Here is a 19,552-nt window from a genome sequence, read left to right as displayed (position 1 = left end):
AGAAGCCCAAGCATCCCTGAAAATACAGAACAGGACAAAATAAGCTACTCACATTTTCCTCCCACCCTCACTCCAGAGGCACTTCAGGAAGGTGTGATACACTCCCAATGTGTCAAACAGCCTGTGCGAGCTACAGCTGATGGCACAGTGGGGAAGGTGCACACTGGGTATGGATTCCATGTATTTATCATTACTGGTTTTCTGACTACTTCTGTGCAGAGCACGTCATGAACACAGTGGCAGGATTTCTCGAGATTCTGTGTGTGTCTCTTCAAACCAAATGGGCTAGGAGAGAAGGAGTAGTAAAGAGTTGGGAGGAGAGGATGAAGAGGAAAAGAAAATGGTCTGGATTGATCCAGACTGGAATCATCAAGGATAGCCTGTACATTTCAACTGCTAGGCCAGAGGAACTTCATAAAAAGGGTTAACTCCACAAAAAATATGGAGATGGAGAAAGAACACTAAAGACTATTAAGCTCACTAATTAAAATATCAATTTGGCATGCAATAGGACATGAGGATACACAGGACAGAGCAATTTTGTCTGCAACTCCTGGGAATCTGGACCCCAAAATAAAAGGAGCTTGTTCTGAAAGCAGCAGGGAAGAACCAGCACATTTGCCTTCTGTTATTCCATATAGGCAACACAGAAGGTGTATTTCAACTGAACAAACTAAGCTTCACAGATACAAAAATTTCTGTCTCTGCTATAAAGTCTGTATGTAACCAGGAGCAACTACTTAGATTAAGGTATCTGGAAGCACTCAGATATCCACCTTTCAGTGTTTTTTCTTAAGGAAAATGATAAGTCATACTTTGCCATAGTGATCCATAGGAAAAGTGATCCCTGGTGATGTTCACTTCCAGCACCTGCATCCAAAGCATCTGGTGATATATCTCAACCTAGCCCCACTTCTCAGTCATTTCTGTGAGGGTTTGCTTGCCTAGCTGTATTCTTCAGACACAGTTGGTGTGATTAATAAGCATTGACTGATTATTTAATGGGGTGACCTTAAGGGAGTTGCCTGAGGCAGTAAAGGAGTTGCTGCAGGTGGAACTTTTTGCAAGAATTTTCCCTGCCACCTGCTAGCAATGTTACTGAATTATTTGGTGCTTTCTATCTTTAAAAATTGAAGGAAAACATTAATGTAGCTAGTCTAATACTAATCTTGTATGCTCTGCTTTTGCAGCCAGGGATAAGAGGGAGCTTCAAACCTTCCCTAGTTATAAGGGGAGGGAGATTGCAGCACATGGAATTTAAAAAGAAAGGCCAAATGCCAACCTGAGAGGAAAGTAAGAAAAATCAAATAATGTACTAACTCAAACTGAGTGATAAAGGTGACAATGGGGAATGCTGCTAAGGTGTCAGCCAGGCAGCCAGGAATTCTCAACAATAGTCCTAGAGCTTGCTTCTGGGCAATTGCTCTCCTTATTCTAGTGTTTCTGTAAAAGCACTGGCTAAACAGAGAATAATAAAGGGTTACCTTCAGTCTGTGAAATGAGTGGTCACAGTTTCACTTTGTAGTAGTACAATGGAGAGCTGCTATTTGCCTGCCAAGTACTGTATTTTCAAAAAAAAAAAAAAAGAAAAGAAAAGAAACAACCTTATTATAAATAAAAGTACAACTGATAATGCCAGGGTGAATACTTTTTTTTTAATTGGAATGATACGATCTATTTTCACTGCCACATCTTTCCTTGTTCCGTCTCCTTTCATAAGATCACCTACTAGAGACTAAATGTAAGCCACTCACCAAACTGAAACAGCCAGTGACAGGAGGTGATACCCTGCAGGCTGCTCTGACCTGGATGCTCCAGCATTCCGCTGGTAACTGGCAGACAGACGTCTGTACACAGTTTTGGACCACACTTGCTGATGAAGTCACTGCTCAAAGCATCTGTTGTGTTGACCTCTTCACTGTACACAGGGTCAGACTGAAGAAACTTAGTGTACCTTGTGGAAGTTTACTGTCGGGTAATGCATCACACAAAATAAGAGTAGAGCCCCTTTAGAGAAGAAAGTGTCTCCTGACATCTGTGTAGCATCTGGCACACAATTCCCTACCCATGGAGGATGGGAAAAAAGGATACATTGGAGACTGAATTTTCCAGGTACTGTTAGAGCAGAGGGGTATAAGGGCAGGAGGTAAGCTGCTGTACTTCAGTAAGAATAAGCGAGAGAAAGCAAGCAAGCAGGTAGGATGGAGTACAGCCAGATGGTGAGTCCCAGCCACCTGCTAAGTCTGTCTCCCTCTAATAGTCAGGCTGGTGTGCAGAGCAGCTGGAAATATTTGGATACTGCTTGTGTGGATAGCAATGGTTGTCAGGAAGCTTCAGATTCAGACAGGCAAGACAGAGGGGTAGCTAAATTAGAAGCGAAGATATGAAGCTAAGTCATTTTGATCTAGTTTACAAAGTGGTGACCTTGGGTCCCCCCTTGGCATAAAATTCACGTAAAAGGAATTGCAAGCAGTTGAGCTGGACTGAGCAAAGCACTAAGTTTAGAGTGAACTCTGGGCATCTTCCCAGTTATGTCTATGTGTAGGAACCTGGCAGGAGTGAGAGGTAGTGTGTGTGAGAGGTCTAGCTCACTTGTAACAACAAAACTAAACAGAAGTGCAAGGTGTCCCCAGGGAAAAGGGTAATTTAGCCCAGTTACTTAGGTCTTTTTCCCTAAATCCCCAAAGAAGCAGTAATAAATACTTAAAATTAGAATGATATGAATGAATCCTGCTGACACTGCTTGCATTTATTATGCCATATCTCGAAGACATCAAGGGAAAAGGAACCACGAGGCCAAGCAAGCACAAAACTAGGACTCAGCATTAATAGAGCAGCCCTATGTGGGGTCTGATGGCTATCTGAGGAGCTGGGTAGTAGCGAGGTGTTGACATAGCTCAGATGGCCTCACTTTTCTTCATTCAGGTCCAGCTTTGTTCCAAATGTTGGGCAAAAGTAGATCAACTGGATGTTTACTATTGTTCGGGTGAAGTAGGACTCTGGCAGGAGTGTGCTGCTGGAGAGGATGAAACCAGCCAAAACAGATGTGGATATCAAGGGAAAATGCCAGGTATATCCTGGTTGGTTTGGTTTGTGGTGTATTTTTTCCCGTATGCAAATCTGAAGGATATAGTGAGTGAGTTTGAAATGCTGTCTGATGTTAAATGCAGGTAAATGAACATGTGCAAGTGAGGCTGATACTGAACAGGAGCCAGCAGCTGCTCTCTCACGCATCCCCGAATGGAGCAGATGCTTTCGAGGCAGAGATGTGAAACAAAATTATAGATGTTACTCTTGCCTGCCTCCAGAAAGGAGCATGCAATTAAAATGTAAGCATGAATGGAGCAGAATTTTCTTTCACTGGCAACAGTGTGCACTGAAAGACTGAGAGCAAAGCAGAAGGCATGGATTGCTGTCTGCAGAGACATCTCCATTTGTGTTGGCAATGTACAGGAGGAAAGAGGTAGTAAGGCATTATTCACAGCCAAGTTCTTGGACTTGATACACAAACATGAGTGAGATTTGAGGAGCGGATACAATCTGATAGGCAAACATGTTGATTTTTTCCAGCAAGCTGTAAGAATACAGTTGGAGGCTTTTCAATTGCTAGAGGGCTGGTTAGGGAGCTCGTGGCATCACTGACCTAATTCTTTAATAAATCTTAGCAGACTGGGAAATTGCAAATACTGAAAACTGAGAATGGTGGGCCAATATGCAGAAAAGGGCAAGTTTGATAACAAATGCAGACCTGATGTGTTTATTATGATAGCTGCTTTTCGAAGGAAAATGCTGTTTTCATGTAAGTTGAAATGTTTTAAAAGGCACTAGTCTTAACAAAGCATGCTGTAAGCAAAACAGAAGTGAAATAGCAGACTGATTTTGACACTCTTGGTATAGCACATTTTAACTGCATTTAAAAAACTTTTCAAAACATGTTTATGTTAAAGAAAACATAATTTTAAATGGGAATCACATGTTTTCCATTTTCATGGAAAATTTTGATGTCATCTTGTGCTGGGTTTTTTTCTACTTAATGACAGGAGATGAGGGAAAAAAAAAATCAAAGTAAATGGGATTTCCTGTGAACAGAAAATTCAAGTTCTTTGTGAATCTGTATAGCTCGTTGCAGGCTCATTCCCAGACAGGTCAATATGGAACTGCCCACATACGGAATTTCAAAGTGTTACTGAAATCATTAGTAGCCAGTGAAAATGGCTCAATGGGACCAGATATTCCTAAATTACCTTCTTCTACAAATAGAACTTCCAGCTTGGCTGGTAACTGTGGGTACATAGACATGATAGTGTTTTGTAAGCATCACCTTGCACATGCTGATAGCAGGTTTTTGTTTCTTTATCCATTAACCTAGAAATCTCAAAAGGTAAGAACTTTTTATTGAACATGCCTCTAATGGGAGTCAGTGTCTTCTGGCTGATCCAGAGATAAATAAAACATCATTTGCTAATAACCATGGCAGATGGAACAAAGATTGTGTGTCATCGCTATTTCCCGCTTCACCAAGCATGCAACGTGATCTGCCTTGCCTGATGAACCGTCCCCAGGCAGATACAGTGTAGTGTAATAAAAAAGTTCATCTAAGATCATGCCAGTTGAGTGCCAGGAGACACCTCAGCCATAACACCTCCTTGGAAAGGGTGTTGGAGTGGACAAGCAATGAAGTCCGGTTTCCGACTGAGATGTAGTGGCGAAAAGGAAATGTCAGTGGGAAGCAGTGAATAGCTGCAGGTCAGTGATTACACCTCCTTGTGCAGCCCAGGTAAAAGGAGAGATGTCTCTGCCACCCAGGGACTGAAAATTATTAAATAGCAAAGAAAAGGAAGAAAACCATTCGGAAAACTTATGAACAACCCTTTGTTGTAGTCAACCGAGACAATACCACAGTCAAGTAAGGGCAGAGTCTGTAAATAAAAGCTGTTTAAATGCCAACAAATAACAAAATATGTTGACTCTGGAGGCTGATTGATTTCAAAGTCTTTATATTTTTTAGCTGCATTTTTCAGTGCTACCAGACTCACTGACAGTACCATCCCACATCTAATTGTAAGCAACTGGAGCCATTTAACCATTTAATGGTATTTTGATTACTTCTTACAAAGCATCTTGCAATGTAAGAGCTTGCTTTCCAAATATCTCATTCCTGCTTCTTCTCTTTGATCACTGGTAAATGGCCACATAGGGACAAAGCTTTTCCAAGCAATTTACAGTTTGTCTACTTGAAATTAGAGAGAAATCCACACCTGGAGAGTTCTCTAGAGTCTGAATTTCTAGCTCCTAGGAGCTGGTAGGGGTTTATTGCCCTTGCTTTATTTAGACTGACTCAGCACTAGGTTTTTTGGTTTCTATTTCTCAGTCTGTTGCAGGCTGTTAGGATTCAGCTCACAGAGACTTGTACCAGGAGAGCTGTCAGCTGTGCTTGATCTCAGAAGGAAAAGATCAAAAAAGTCAGGGCAATAGTGAGGAAGAGGGAAGAGGGCCTGCTGAGGGAAGGAAAGCGATATGTGAATTATAACTGGACTTCAGCACTACTAAGTGAGACATGGCCCCTTCCTTCCTCACAGCTCCAGCAATTTCACTAGGGCTTCACCTGAGGCCATCAGATAAAGGTCTGTCCTGGGGGCCACAGGACCCTGTACCCCAAGGACTCAGTTCATATTTCCAAGGCAGAAGAAATATAATTACTTGCCAACTCGGCAGGCAATTATTAGACTGACCAGAGTGGTGAAGGAGACCTTTTTTTTGTCTCAGGGAAAGAAAACAAATGCAGGATATTACCAGGTCTGTCATCCCAGAGCATCAGCTGAAGGGAAGCAGCCGACTCCCAGGATTAACACCCTTCCTCTATGGGGAGAGAAGCTGTTATACAAAGTGGATTGAGGGAAATGAAATTTTCATTGCAGAAGAAGAGTGGGAAACACTGCTGACAGCCAGCTCAACAGATTGATGAAATAGTAGCCCCAGGGATACTGTTCAAGGCTCTTTTGGTTATTTAATGAAGTGTGGTTGAGTTTTGACCCCTCAGCTTCAGCACTGGAGGTTTTCTGTGAGCATTTGAGGTCTTGCCCTATCCCTGAGCTCATTGACTACTCAAAGAACTTTTTTAAAATCAGATTTCCCTAGATTTTTAATGGCTTTCTTTCCTGCTGTGTGAAAGGCCACTCAACTAACAGAACAAATTCATCATGTGGTGAAGTCCAGGACTCTACTGAAGCTCTGGGAACAGGAGGGGACCTGAGCCAGCTTGGGCAAACCATTTTTCCAGGAAGCACCTGGTAATCAAGGCTCCAGCATTTACCAGTTCCCATGGCACTTTTAACAACAGCAGGTTAAAGAAATCAGTTTTATTTGAAGAGAAAGGGCTTGTCTTAAAACTTTTGACCAAATTCTTTTAAACCACAGTGGATAACTGCACTGGCAGGGTTCCTGTTACCCTCATTAGCAAAGTTTTATTCTTTGCAAAATGCAGGCTTGCTCCCCTTCTCCAGAGGTTACTTGCCAGGAGGATGGCTCCTCTCCCCTCCCTCCCTCCCAGGCTCCAGCTGGGGACCTTCCCTCCCACGCCCGACCCCAGCAGGAAACCTGCTGCAAACACGACCTCGGCTGGGGAAAAGCTGTGCCAGAGAAATACATTATCAGCTCCACTTTGCAATTTAAATTCAGCAGAAGGACCCGGGCAGGAAGCCCCAAGCCACCGCTCTGTGCATGGCTGCGGGTCCGTGGCTCAGGTCAGCAGCAGTGATATTGCTGCAGTCCTCCACGCTGGCACTGGACTGACACTGAATGGCACCACGCCAGTCTGTGATATGATAAAAATTTCCTGTGGCTGCAGTGAGTTTCTTTTGCTGGCCCAGCACCAGCAGTGCTGTCAGCCTATGGGTTAGAGTACATAGAAGTCATTGTTGTTTGACAGGTCGCTGTAATGGCAGAGGGCAAGAGCGGGAGCCTGTGCTGGTGGGGGCTCGGCTCGACCCCTGCCCTGAAGCCCCTGTGCCGCAGGCCTGCCCAAGCCCGGCTTGCAGAGATGAGTGTCCCACCTGGGCTCAGCCACAGCCTGATGCTTGTGCTTGAGTCTGCTGCTGTCATTGCAATAGGTCCCACAACACCGGCATGTCAGGAAGCGCTTAGCTCGGTGTTTGGCCTTTGACTCGGGGGTCAGGGCCATCGCTCCGTGAGTGAGAGTCACTGCTGTGGCGCCCCGTGGGTCAGGCTGCCCTTTCAACCGGCTCCTTCTCCTCTGGACGGGATCCAGGCTGATGTCTGACTGGGAGGAACAGCTCTCGTTCCAGCCAGCACTGGCGCTCAGGCTGCGCAGGGGCAGGGCGAGCCGCAATGCCTTCCAGAACTGGGAGCCGGAGCGCTTGGACTTCTCCCCCTTCCAGGTGACGAAGGAGACAGACTCCTTCAGCTGGAGGATGCTGGGGTGGGTGCACTGCAGTGGCCTGTACTCCACCACGATAAGTTTGGTTGCTATGGCGTTCTGGCACATGATGCCCAGCTTGAACTCCAGGAGACTGATGCTCTTCTCTGTCAAGTAATCAGGACTCAGGACCACGATCATCCTGCGGCTCCTCTGGATGAAGTCGAACACGGCTTCGGTGGTATCTAAGAGTACAAGGACAGAGGAATTGGGGTGCACAAGGAGAAGGGAGCGGGGAGATAAAAACTGAATGAAGCTGTTTGGTGGCATACCTGCACAGAACCCCCTTCCCACAGAAGGAAACCTGGCACAAGCCCTGTGACTTTCTACTTGCCCACTCTCCTGCTGGCAGCATTTTTGCCGTGCAGGGTGTTTTTGAGAAGTGGTAAACGAGAAGCCAGGATATGCCACTGCTGTATTTTGACTTCTGCACAGCATCACTCCTTCCCAGGGAAGTGCAGGCATTTGATAAAGGGCAGGTCCTGTTTGGGAACCACCTGCCCACAGCTTGAGTAGCCCTTTGCATCAGGGGAACAAAGCGAAGCAATCACGTCACCTTGCCACAGCTCACACTACCAAGGCCAAGACCCACCTCCTTCTCTGTCATGCTCTCTCACCTAGAAATGGAAACCTCCAAATTTAGAAAGCAAAAATTTCAGCCTTAAACCTTTCCATCAGTTCCTCTAGCCATCATATGGGGTGGAAATACCATCCTTCAAAATGTTTCTTGCGATTCATTGCAAGTTGTAAAGCTCAGCAAGATGCTTAGCTGGAATGGTGCCAGGCAAGGGCAGCATCTCTTTTATTATGAATGTTGAAAAGCAGCAAGCCTGAAGGATGTCCTTGGACTTCTACCTGTGGCTTGGGATGCAGTAAGCATAGTGAAGGTGTCATGGCTAATGGGTGAGCAGTGGAAACAATGGGAATTATAGGGCTCAGGCACTCAGCAAATTAACCCAAGCTGATTAAGAGAACTGTAAAAACTCTAAAAAAACCATACACTGGCTGAGTGCTGGTGCCTGAGATGAGGGGGGACCCAAGGACAAGCTGGTGTTCAGGCAGGACAGGGATCATTTGAGTAAGAGCTCTCACACATTCAGAGAGAAAAACCTGCCTGTAAGAATGTCTTGCAAAATCTGTTCTGGGAAGAAGAGGTACTTGCTGCTTCCCTTCCCTGTCACCCTGCTAAAACCTTCATTACTCAGTCTGGAAACTTCACTCTCTCCCTGCCAGTAGAACACTGGTCTTTTGTATAAATAAAAATCCCTGCAATGGCAATGTCTCTTATTCTTCCAGCACTTGGCTGTCTCTAATCTCACAGCAGAAAGTCCACCATGTTGCTTCTGGATGAACCTTATTTTAATATTGTACAGAGAAATACGTTTCAAATATGTATGAGTAGCTGTAAAACTCATTATCACTAGATTATTTGGAGACCAAGAACATGGGACAGGAAAAATCATGACACAGTAATATCCTAATGGAGCAAGTAAAGTACTATTTGGTTCTTTAACATAATACTGGAATTAAAATAAAATTATTTTGAGGGGGTTTTTTTCTTATATACAAGGTTTGGGGGGACTTCCCCCCCCAACACACCCAGGAAAACACTGATTCACAGAAACCAAAAGTAGATGATAAAGTCAGTTCTGTCAGAATTGTCACTTAACGCTGTGACATGTTCTTAACACCCTATTTCAAAGGCACAAAGAATTGGCAGCAATGTCCAATTTATTGAGTCCAGACCTCATTCAAACCTTTCTGCAACTGATTGAGATCTATTTTGAAAACAGCCAGGCTTCAAATTTTGTGAAAGAAAAAGATCTTTTGCTGATTTGAAAGGTCTTTCTTTTTGAAACTGGAATCACAGAACCATGGTGAAATTTAGGCAGGAACAGTCCCTGGGAGGTCACCTTTTCTACCCGCCTGCTCAAAAAGTCCAGGCTCAATTAACATGAATGACTCTGATGCTGTTGAATTGAAATGTTTTGATTGAGGTGACAGTGCTGGTTTTATCAGTTTTGAATTTGCAACACATTTTGAGACTCGACACTTTTTGGCAGGGAAGATGCTCAAATTCCCAAAGATAGATTTTACTTCTGAGAATGGGATGCATTTAGACTTGTCTGACCAGGATACCCTGGGATGTTCAGTTTACAATGTTAACCTAGCTCATGAAAAATCCTGAGTGGCCACTTCACAGTGTGCAGGTCGCAGTGACACCGACAGCACGGGATAGGACAGGCAGCAATAACACTGCAGGAGTTTGGGGATTTGATACACTTAGTTATCTGCTTTACACTACAAAACCTTCCACCTTTACTAAATGGTTACAGAATATTTTTGTTGGTTTACTTGTGTCTTCCCTAATGCACCCCAGAGGATTATAACAGAGGAGTATAACTAGGTCCCATAGGTCCTAGGTCCCATACCCATAGACCCCAAATCCATAGATTGTCACAAGTATTCATTTTGCTAGTGGTCTGGAAGTGCTAGGCTCTCTCTCAACTTACCTGCTAACAGGCAAACAAGGGAAACAGACAAGAAAGTGGCTTGGATGAGAAAATATGAAGCTGACTGAAACTTTTCTACCCAACTGCCTGGAAGGCGATGGGCAAAGTAGCCTAAGAGTGAGTTTCATTTCTGTGGTTTGGGCAGATTTCCAAGATTTCTGTTCAACATTCTGACTTGATCTCTAAAGCAAAGAGATGATGTTTCCTTTCCATCTTTCTTTCTTGTGATTGCCAGGCACTCTTCAGATCAGGGATTTTCTGTGTGTGTGTCCACTACTGTGAGACACCTCAGTGCTGTGTATCATTCTATTTTTGCTTGCATGGCCCTGGTAGCTCAGGTGCCTCTGCAGGCACAACATGAAACAGCCAGGAAAATGCCCCCCTGTAAGGAGGTGTCCCAAGTGATCTTGATGCTTGGACTACACACAATTATCTTTCTTAAACGGCATTTCGCAGACATAACGGGGAGGAAGATGGTACTTATGAGAAATGCACAAGGACTGAAATGCAAAAGTGAAAATGTTTTATTGAAAAGCAAAATAAAATAATACTGACACTTCACAGACCAAATCACACAAAGGCAAAAACATGCAGAAAAGAGAAGGGAAAACAACTCTGGAACAGCTGTACAACATCAAACAGCACAGGGAGGGAAGATATTTTTTCCAATTTGTGCCACGCTGTTTCCCCACAAAATAACAATGAGGAACTTTGCATGAGGTGCATATTGCATAAATATTAGGTTAGAGCACAGAAACTCAAATTAATCAACTGATTCAGACACGTGCTGTGGCAGAATCCCACAATGGAAACCACAAGGGGCTTAGAATGAAATGGCAGGTGGATCTGAGGTGCTTGCAGATCTGCATTATAGCTGAGACAGGGTTTTACCCCTGGCCTGACAGATCCCAGCAAAGCCAGTGGTAAAGCTCCTGGGGGAGTGGAGCCTGCTCCAGTGCTATTCCTTCCACACTGCTCCCTTTGGACCTCTCAGGTCCCTTCCAGACCATCACATCTTTCACCTTGTGGGTGCTCTGCTGATGTCTCTCAGTAATCCTGTTCTCAGGTTGCAACGGCACCAAAGGCCACTGCAGTGGTGCCGGACATGTATCCAAAGGCCAGTGCAACGGTGCCAGAGAAAGTTCAGGTCTATTAATTATTTGGAAAACTCTTTGAATAAAATCAGCAAAATATATGAGGTGAATTTAACTTTCTAAAATAATCAGACTTACTGAAACATCAGCAGAAGTTCTCTTGGTAACTCAGCCAAAGTGAGATGTGGTGTTGTGAGGTCTGGGATGTCAATTCAATTTATGCATATTTTGGAATAAATTTTTTAAAAATCATTTAGGAATCTTAACACAGCTCTGCTTTGGCCTCAGGACTTTCCCTCTGCCTGCAGATCTGGCAGCTGGTTACAGAGATGCTTAAAACACAAACAAAAAGGTGAAGCTGGGCAAAATGACACAGTTGCAATGGGTTCACAAAGCTGAGCATGGTTTTGGGTACTATCTCTTATAAATGTCCCTCCTCAGACAACTACAGTAGAAAAGCTCATAATAAAGCTTTTAAGCACCTATGAGCAGATGAGAAGTTCCACTGCCTCCAGTGAAGCTGACTGCAATTTTATCTGCTTAAAGCAAAGCCTACTTGGGGTGGGGAGGATGAAGAGGAAGGTAAAAAAGCAGCTCTATTTGTTTCACATTTGTAGCATCCTGGTTCCAGCCAGGACAGGGTTAATTTCTGCAGTAGCCAGGAAGGGGCATGGCCAGGATCTGGAGGTTATTCTATATCACCTCACATCACTGCCAGGGGAAGGGAGTCTCTTTCATGGAGAAGGGGTCCCTTCTGGGTTGGTGGGAGGGAATGGTCAGGTATTGTCTATTGTCAGGGGTGTTCCATGTGAATCATTTATTTCTTGTACCCTCTGTCATTAGCATTGTTGCTGCTACTGTTTGCTTTCTTATCTCCGTGCTGTTTCCAGTAAAATGCTCTTATTTCAGCCTGTGATCTTTACCTACTGTGCCTCCAATTCTCTCCAGCCTGCTGCAGGGGGAGGAGGAGGGGAAGAGGAGAGGAGTAAGTGGCACATGGTTTCAGTGGGAGCATTAAATTGGGAAATACCATTCCTAAACTATGGCATACAGTACCTGACCAAGGGCAGAGCTCCCCACAGCCCTGGAATAACATTATTAACCATAAAATGCTAAGGGCAAGGGGTTTCCCTGATGCCAGAATTCAGTCCTGAATCTTTAAGGCTGGGCTTTTTATTGGGATGCCCTTAAACCTTCTCAGCTGGGTGAGTAGTGCATAGACACCAAATTGTAGTGTTTTTTAATGCCATTATGAATGCATATGCTTCACCCCCTGAACACCAGAGTGAATACATGAGTCAAAGGTGACTCAGTATCAACCATTATCAATAAAAAATAAGCATGCACTTGGTGTGCATAATACTGAAAGTGGGCAGGTCCTTGGACTGGGAGCTACAGGAGTGTGGAGACACCCCCAGTTTGCAGTTTTATTTGAAAACATTGTGAGCCATAGCACCAGTCAATGCCGGGGTCCCACTGTGCTTTGGTCTGTCCTACAAGGAAAGGGACACACCCCTCTTCTGTCTTAAAAGCCTGTTGCTGGGAGTTAGCTCACCAGGTCCTCTCCTGCTGCCTCCCACTGAAGCAAGGACTGGTACACAGTGGTTTTTTGTGTTTCCATTTTGTGCAAAGGTTACAGAACCTGAGATACATCCTCTGTTCTGCAACTCTGGACTGGAAACAAGATAGGGGGAGACTTGCTTTGTAAAGCAAGTTTAAACCTGAGTCCTGAATTAGGAATGGTGATGGTGTTCACAAACAGGCACAGAAGACAGATTCTTCACGGAATCATAGAATAGTTTGGGTTGGAAAGGACCTGTAAAGGCCATCTAGTCCAATCCCCCTGCAATAAGCAGAGACATCTTCAACTCAATCAGGTTGCTCATAGGCTTATCCAACCTGACTGTGACTCTTTCCAGGAACGGGGCATCCAGCACCTCTCTGGTCAACCTGTGCCAGCATTTTACCACCCTCGTTGTAAAAAATGTCCTTCTTCAATATGGTCCGAATCCACCCCCTTTTAGTTTAAAACTGTTACCCCTTGTCCTGTTGCACCAGGCCCTACTAAAAAGTCTGTCCCTACTTTTCTTATAAGCTCCCTTTAAGTATTGAAAGGCCACAATAAGGTCTCCCTGAAGCCTTCTCTTCTCCAGGCTGAACAATCCCAGCTCTCTAAGCCTGTCCTCATAGTCTTATACAGCTGGACGGAGCTAGTAGCTTTTAGTAAGTTCAAATAAGTTTGTAGGGCCTCCTAGTGAGTTGGATATATATCCAGTGTCATCCCAGAGGCCTCGGCAGTACCTTGCATGATGCTGTCCCCCAGCCAGTGGCAGAGGCAGTAGGCAGGTTCAGTAGTACATTGGGGTTCCTTGTAGTGCTTGTGAAGTCCCTGAGTTTACTCTACAAGAAACATCTCTCAGATATGCTCCATGGCCTGTACTAATGAGAGATTTCCCCTGGATTACAAGCATTACAGCTCTGAATGATCTGGTGTACTCATGAGACAACAGAGTCCCAGAGATTGACCACTCATTACTAGAAGTGCTACAATACAAATATCACCTAGCAGAGTGTTGTGGGAGGGGGGTTTAATGTTTTGTAAAAGCCATTCCCCATTGCCAAACTATCTGAATGCACCTTCAACAGAAATGTGGGGAGCAAAGATGAGGAGCCTCAAGAGTCTATGCTCCCCCCACTGAAGCAGAAGTCTGTGATCCCACAGTGATTCAGATTATAGAGCTGGAGCCACCTTTCAAACTGTTCCTTGGCTCCTGTAAGAGGGACCAAGGAACACAAAGGAGTGAAGTCACTTAGGAGAGGAAAGGAGCTCTGTCCTGGATGCTAATGAAGGTCCCATAGGAACTGGATCTAGGAGTACTGGCCTATACAAATACCACACCATCACAAGGTGCTGGATGCATCACACCTGTACAGCTCAAATTTAGACCTTAAGCCCAGGGCTTGTGTGGTTGATAACAAACACATACATTTGCAGAGAGGATATGTTTACATCTTTGGTCCCTCTACTGCCAGAGCAATACAAAACTGCATGGAAAACATGACAATCTTCCGAAAAGGTTGGGACATGGTCCTTCATGGAAAAAACCCTGAGCTCCTTCCCACTCCCTGGCATAACTTGTGGGTTTGTTTTGGTTTGTTTTCTGATGGTGTCAAACATTTTTCAGGGATATGCGTCAACTCATCAAGGCTCAAACTCCTGCTAATTTTTTTCACTGGAATTTCCACCTGCAGCTGCTTCCAGAACCTGCCCTTTGGGTACTTGGATTTCTCGCCTTTCCATTTAATGACAGTCAAGGCCGCCTGGGCCCGCTTCAGCTCCTTCACTTTGCTCTTCTTGATGGCTTTGTACTGCACTAGAATGACTTTGATGTTGCCCTTGGAGGCCATATTCTCTAGACCAGCTTTGAGCTCCAGCAGGGCCTGTGTCCCCTGCAAGACGTAGTTGGGACTCAGGACAACAAGCAGACGTCGGCTTTTCTGGATGAAGCTCAGGGTTTCGTCTGTGACAACTGGGAGAAAGAAACATTGAGGTCGTTAGTGATGCCCAAGAACATGCTGCTGAGCTGCTAGTGTGACACCAGGTGTCTCCCGAAGGGGACAGTAAAACCCTCTGGAGGCCCTCTCTAGAGACTACACTGGTGCTTCCCAACCCTGCAAGTGACTCCAGGTAGGATCTCCTACACCACGGCTGGTACCCACTTCCCCACACAGTGACATCTTGTACTCCCAGCCTCAGACTGCCTGGAGATGCATTTCCTCCTCCCTGTGCTATGTGGAGATGCCCAAGAGAGCTACATCTAAAAGGCACGGTACCACATGTCAGTGACACCAGACAATGCTATGAGGATGCCTTGTGGCCAAGAGGGCTGCTGATCATAGAGAGAGGTGAAAAGAGGCTTTCTGGAGCAAAGCAGGGAAATTGGCAGCTGAATGACACATGACCTCAAGGGAAAAACTCAGCTTGAAGAGGTATTGGGAAGCTTGAATGCCTATGCTTACATCCTCCTCTGGCAGATGTCCAGAATGACTCTGGATATTCCTCTCACTCCTCTTGCCTCAGTTTCCCCACACCAAACACACACAATATGTATCTACACATCTACACCCTCTCTGAGTGTCCTCCTGCTTTGGTACTACTACCATCCTAACTCCTGTTACTCATCCATCTGTTCCCGTTGCTGTCATCTATGAAAGCAGATTAGAGCATTTTTAGAACACAAACGTAAACTATTCTGAGGCCTTTTAGTGAAATGTCCCAAAAATAACACCCCCCAAGGAAGGAACATGTCATGGTAACTGTGGATCCTCTTTAATATTCTAATATCTGCAGGTAGACTGTCCTTAGGCACCCTCCTGTAATTAATGTGAAAATCCCTTGTAAGTGTGAATCCCAGTGCTTGTACTCTCTGCTGCAGGATCTCCCACACTTCATTTACAAGGGAACACTCTTGACTGGTCAGAAATTACAATGGAGAATAAAATAATGCTGACAGGCAACTTCATTTAGCTGTCAAGCACGTTTGATTAGTTCCTGTCAGCTAACTCGCAGGATAATCCATCCCCCACTGTTTCTTCATCAAGGACAACATAACTCTAACCATGACACAGATGCACACTCTGGAGGCATGACATCAGCTGCCAAAAGCTATTTCCTGGCCTGCTGTGCTTTCCCAAGAAGATTAGTCAAATCCTGGCTAAGAAGCGACGGGGAAGCCCCAGCAGCATCGCGAACGGCAGCGTGGTGACAAGCCACTCCAGCAGTGCTCCAGAGGGCTGGCACTGGCTTGAGGTTGACAGTGACTGGCACGAGGGGCAGAGATGGGAGTGTTCAGGGGTAAGGGTGAGGGAGAGCCCAGGAGAGCTGTGGTGGGAGGAAAATGACACCCTCCAAAGTGAAAGGGGAAGGATGGCAAGAAGTGGCAGAGGGAACAGGAGGAAGAAGGACATCTGGTGAGAACAGCTCAGAGCAAACTTGCTCTGAGTCTGACACTGCATCAAGCAAATTGAGCCTGGAAGGTTCCCTGCCATGTCATCCAGGCTCTCTCTAGAAGGAACAGCACCAGGATTGCATCTGTCTCCAGGTCCCCCGAGGCAAACTTACTCATTTATCTCCAAACTTTGAGGTGCTCCTAGATCCTAGCAAGCATCTAGGAGATAAAGATAACAGTCTCCCGACTGATTCTGCTCCCTTTGCCACGCAGCTGGGCTGAGACTCCAGCAGTCCCTCCTGTCCTTCCCAAAAGGGACCCCAATGGACTTTCTCAGTATGAGTTCTGTCATCAGTGGGGTCCTGACACAAAGGCCATCTATTCAAAGTAGGGTGGTCTGCACTGGCAGAAGTTCAGACTTTGAACTTTTAATAGGCATCAGGGGTCACACAGCCTACTGAGCCCCCAGGACACTGGAAATAGAGAGTGTTAGCTAGATTTGTGCCCTTCCTGTGGCACCTGTGTGAAGGTATGCTTATCTGGGGAGTTTCACAAACTTCTATTCTTGATTCCCTGCATCCCTGAAGCAGACACTATGTCCAGAACTTTACATGATTTAGCTCAAAACAGGGAAAAAAGACTTCATCTTATGAAGAGATAGTCCCACTACCTGCAACAAAGTACTTTTAATTATAGTAGCTTAATTGTATGCCATATTAGACACAAACTCCTTAATTAATGAGGGTGAGTGGGAGGCATGTTATCTTCTCACTGATTTTGGCATGGTGCTCTCCACACCTTCCTGAAGCAGACACTCCTGCTTTTTACAGGCATTCACCATTACCCTCTGTGAGCTACCAGTCTGGTCCAGTGTAACACTTCCCCTGCTTCTTTTCTTCTAGCCTTGACTTTATCCCCTTTTTTTAAGGCAGCTCAGAGGGCTTGCATGAAGGTCAGTTGTCTGGTTCCCCATGTTGATAGAACAACCACTCCTGCACATCAGTCCTGGAGAGAGCAACTGAAACAACCAACCACCATCACTTGCCCACCACAGCTTTTTTGGAGGCCAGGAGCATCTGCAACACTGTCATGTGAAGTAAAAACATAAGAAGATACCAAAAAGAGTTCATTAATAGTGATGAGGGGAAAAAAACAAAAGATAACCTGAATAGGCCTGTTCCAAACTACCAACACCTCAAAGAACAATAGAGAGAGGAGGTGCATGGAGCACAGCCCCTGTGAAATACTCACTTCCCCCAGGGAGGCTGTCTCTGTCGAAGATACACAGCTTGTACCCAAACTCATTCTCCAAGACTCCCCGCAGTGTCAGCAGCACAAATTCCTCCTCCTCTGCGTTGCGCGCGTAGGACACGTACACGTCATACTCCTTCCCGTCTGAGCATTGGGAGCACAGAGAGACACAAATGGCAGAAGAGACACCTGTGATACTGCACATGCTGGGCCTTCGGCTTGCTTCATGGGAAAAGCAGGTATGAAGGCTCACTTTGAGCCCAGGCACTGCAGGTTAAAACAAATCTATTTCCATAGTTACCAGAGAGCAGCACTGCCTGTTTGACTACCCAGCCTGAACATGCACATACTCAGATACTGCTGGGTCGCTGAAGTTAGAAAAGCAAAGCAAGATGATCAGTCTGTTCTGTCCAGGCTTCTTTTGTCTTTTGACATCTTTGACATTGCTCCCTATCATTGCAGTCTATTCACATGAGCAGTCCCACCAGACAGAGACTTGCACCCTGCCTACACCCTACGAGAGCTGCCGCACCCCATGGCAGGTTCACACCCCAAGCTGCAAGGGCTCGAACACCCTCCTCCTCCAGAGGAAGAAATCTCACCTCAGAGTCCCTAGCGATGAACTCCCAGTAACACAGGGAAGCTGTGGAAAAGCTGAGGAGAGAAGGGTGATTTCCAGATGCATCCTTTTGGATGCCTTCCTGCATTTTAAAGCGGATCACTCTGGATCAGATCATGAATTCTTACACAGAGTCACCAGAGAAACCAAGGACTTAATGAAACCTGGTGACTTGTCTTTACTGTCTGGATTGGATGAAATAGCCAGCCATCAGCAGGGCAGTGCCCCAGGGAGCCCGACATGTCCATGCTTCACCTCAGCAGAGAATACAGAGGACTTCTCTCTCCTTTCCCTTGACCCAAGCCTGACTCCTCTTACTCTACAATGACCCACACAATTGAATGTAGGTACAGAAATGGAAGGTCAAAATGTCATTATGCTCTAAAGAGGGTTAAAAATAGCTTATAGGAAAATTCCTGTATGAAAATGAAGGGCCTGGTCTGCAGCAGGATAAAATAAACAAAAACTCTTTAATATCTTACCTAGAATGGTTTCATCTGTTCCAAAATGAGCCCGATAGAAGAGGACCATTTCAAGCCAATACACGTGATAGATGACAATCAGCACCACAACGAGCAGGATGGTTGCCCCCAGTCCACAGGCCAGCTCCACGGTGTACTTCGGTGCTACAACTGGGTCCAAAAAGAAAGAGAGGGTCAGGTTTAAAAACAGATTGGGCCTTCAGCTAGGCAGGAACAAGGTTTGTGTCACATGCAGCCAAACACCACAAAGGAGCAGCCAGGAGCCAAGTTGGCCCTTCAGAGTAAGGTGGCTAAGTCAAGGCTCTCTAGCAGGACACATGATAGCTGGCCACCCTGGAGAGCCCATTCTCAGTTATTAGGTCTAGTTGAGCTGGCAGAGCAAGTCATAGCACAGGCTGGATTTCTGTCTCTAAGCAAGATCCTGGGAGCAGCCAGATGGTAGAATGACCTGTTGATGGAAAAAAACCTTCATAGTCCAAAACCAGCTCATGAACATGACCTTCTCAGCAGTATACACACTCTTGGGGCAACACAGCTACACTTACTTCTAGGACAGCCAGATAAAGTTCATCTGCAGCAAAATAAAGGCAATGGCTACTATTTTCGCTCCCCATCAAACAGACAAAGGTCTTGTGGCTTGTACCAGACTGACAGCAAGGATATAACTAGCCATGGCCTGATCGTTTTCTACCAGGAAAGAAGAATCAGAGTTCATTAAAGAAAAGTTGAAATGCTTACAAACAAATAGGACAACCTGTGGACATCAAGCCAGAACATCACAGGCCCCCTCCAACTCATACACTGTCTGTCACACCACTGCTGCTTTTTTGTATTAAGGACAGAAAATAACTCTTCTCACTGTATCCCTGGGCAACTCTCCAGGTGGCAGTTGACATGCACACTGGCAAACTGCACAATGGAAGAACAGCAGGGAGTGGAAACACCACCAAATTCCAATATTTAATAAGTTTCTAATAAAAGTGAAGTACAAAAAATAAAATGGAAAGAATTTATCAACTTTCATTAAGTGATGAGCAGCTGAAGTACATGAGAAGGAGAGGGAAATAATCCAGAAAAAGCAAGAAATGTATGTAACCTAATGTAATGAAAGAGTTGGAGCCAACATATATAGCCACTTGCTAAAAACTCGAAGATAAGTGCTGAGGGGTCAGGTTCAGGCATTCTTAATGTTCCTATGCACAACAGGAT

The 19,552-nt window shown here is 45.2% G+C and overlaps 1 protein-coding gene across 5 annotated transcripts in view; it reads right to left on the bottom strand.

Moving 5' to 3' along the window:
* Positions 1 to 6,344: 6,344 nt before the first annotated feature.
* Positions 6,345 to 19,552, bottom strand: part of IL1RAP (interleukin 1 receptor accessory protein) — a 50,994-nt gene continuing 37,786 nt past the window's right edge. For 3 of the 5 annotated variants that reach the window (XM_064666219.1, XM_064666220.1, XM_064666221.1), the window contains exons 9-11: positions 18,344 to 18,493; positions 17,243 to 17,386; positions 6,345 to 7,620 (exon numbers count right to left, since the gene is read on the bottom strand). In XM_064666219.1, coding sequence (XP_064522289.1) covers positions 6,896 to 7,620; positions 17,243 to 17,386; positions 18,344 to 18,493 — 1,019 coding nt within the window. In that variant the 3' untranslated portion in view covers positions 6,345 to 6,895. Of the gene's footprint in view, positions 7,621 to 10,449; positions 17,076 to 17,242; positions 17,387 to 18,343; positions 18,494 to 19,552 lie in introns of those variants that run through there. The other 2 variants (XM_064666222.1, XM_064666224.1) reach the window with 2 other exon arrangements.

The sequence above is a fragment of the Pseudopipra pipra genome, chromosome 10, assembly GCF_036250125.1.
Source record: "Pseudopipra pipra isolate bDixPip1 chromosome 10, bDixPip1.hap1, whole genome shotgun sequence".
NCBI classification, from domain to species: domain Eukaryota; kingdom Metazoa; phylum Chordata; class Aves; order Passeriformes; family Pipridae; genus Pseudopipra; species Pseudopipra pipra.
Note: the sequence above shows the minus strand (reverse complement) of the source record. Positions and strands in the feature narration are given on the sequence as shown.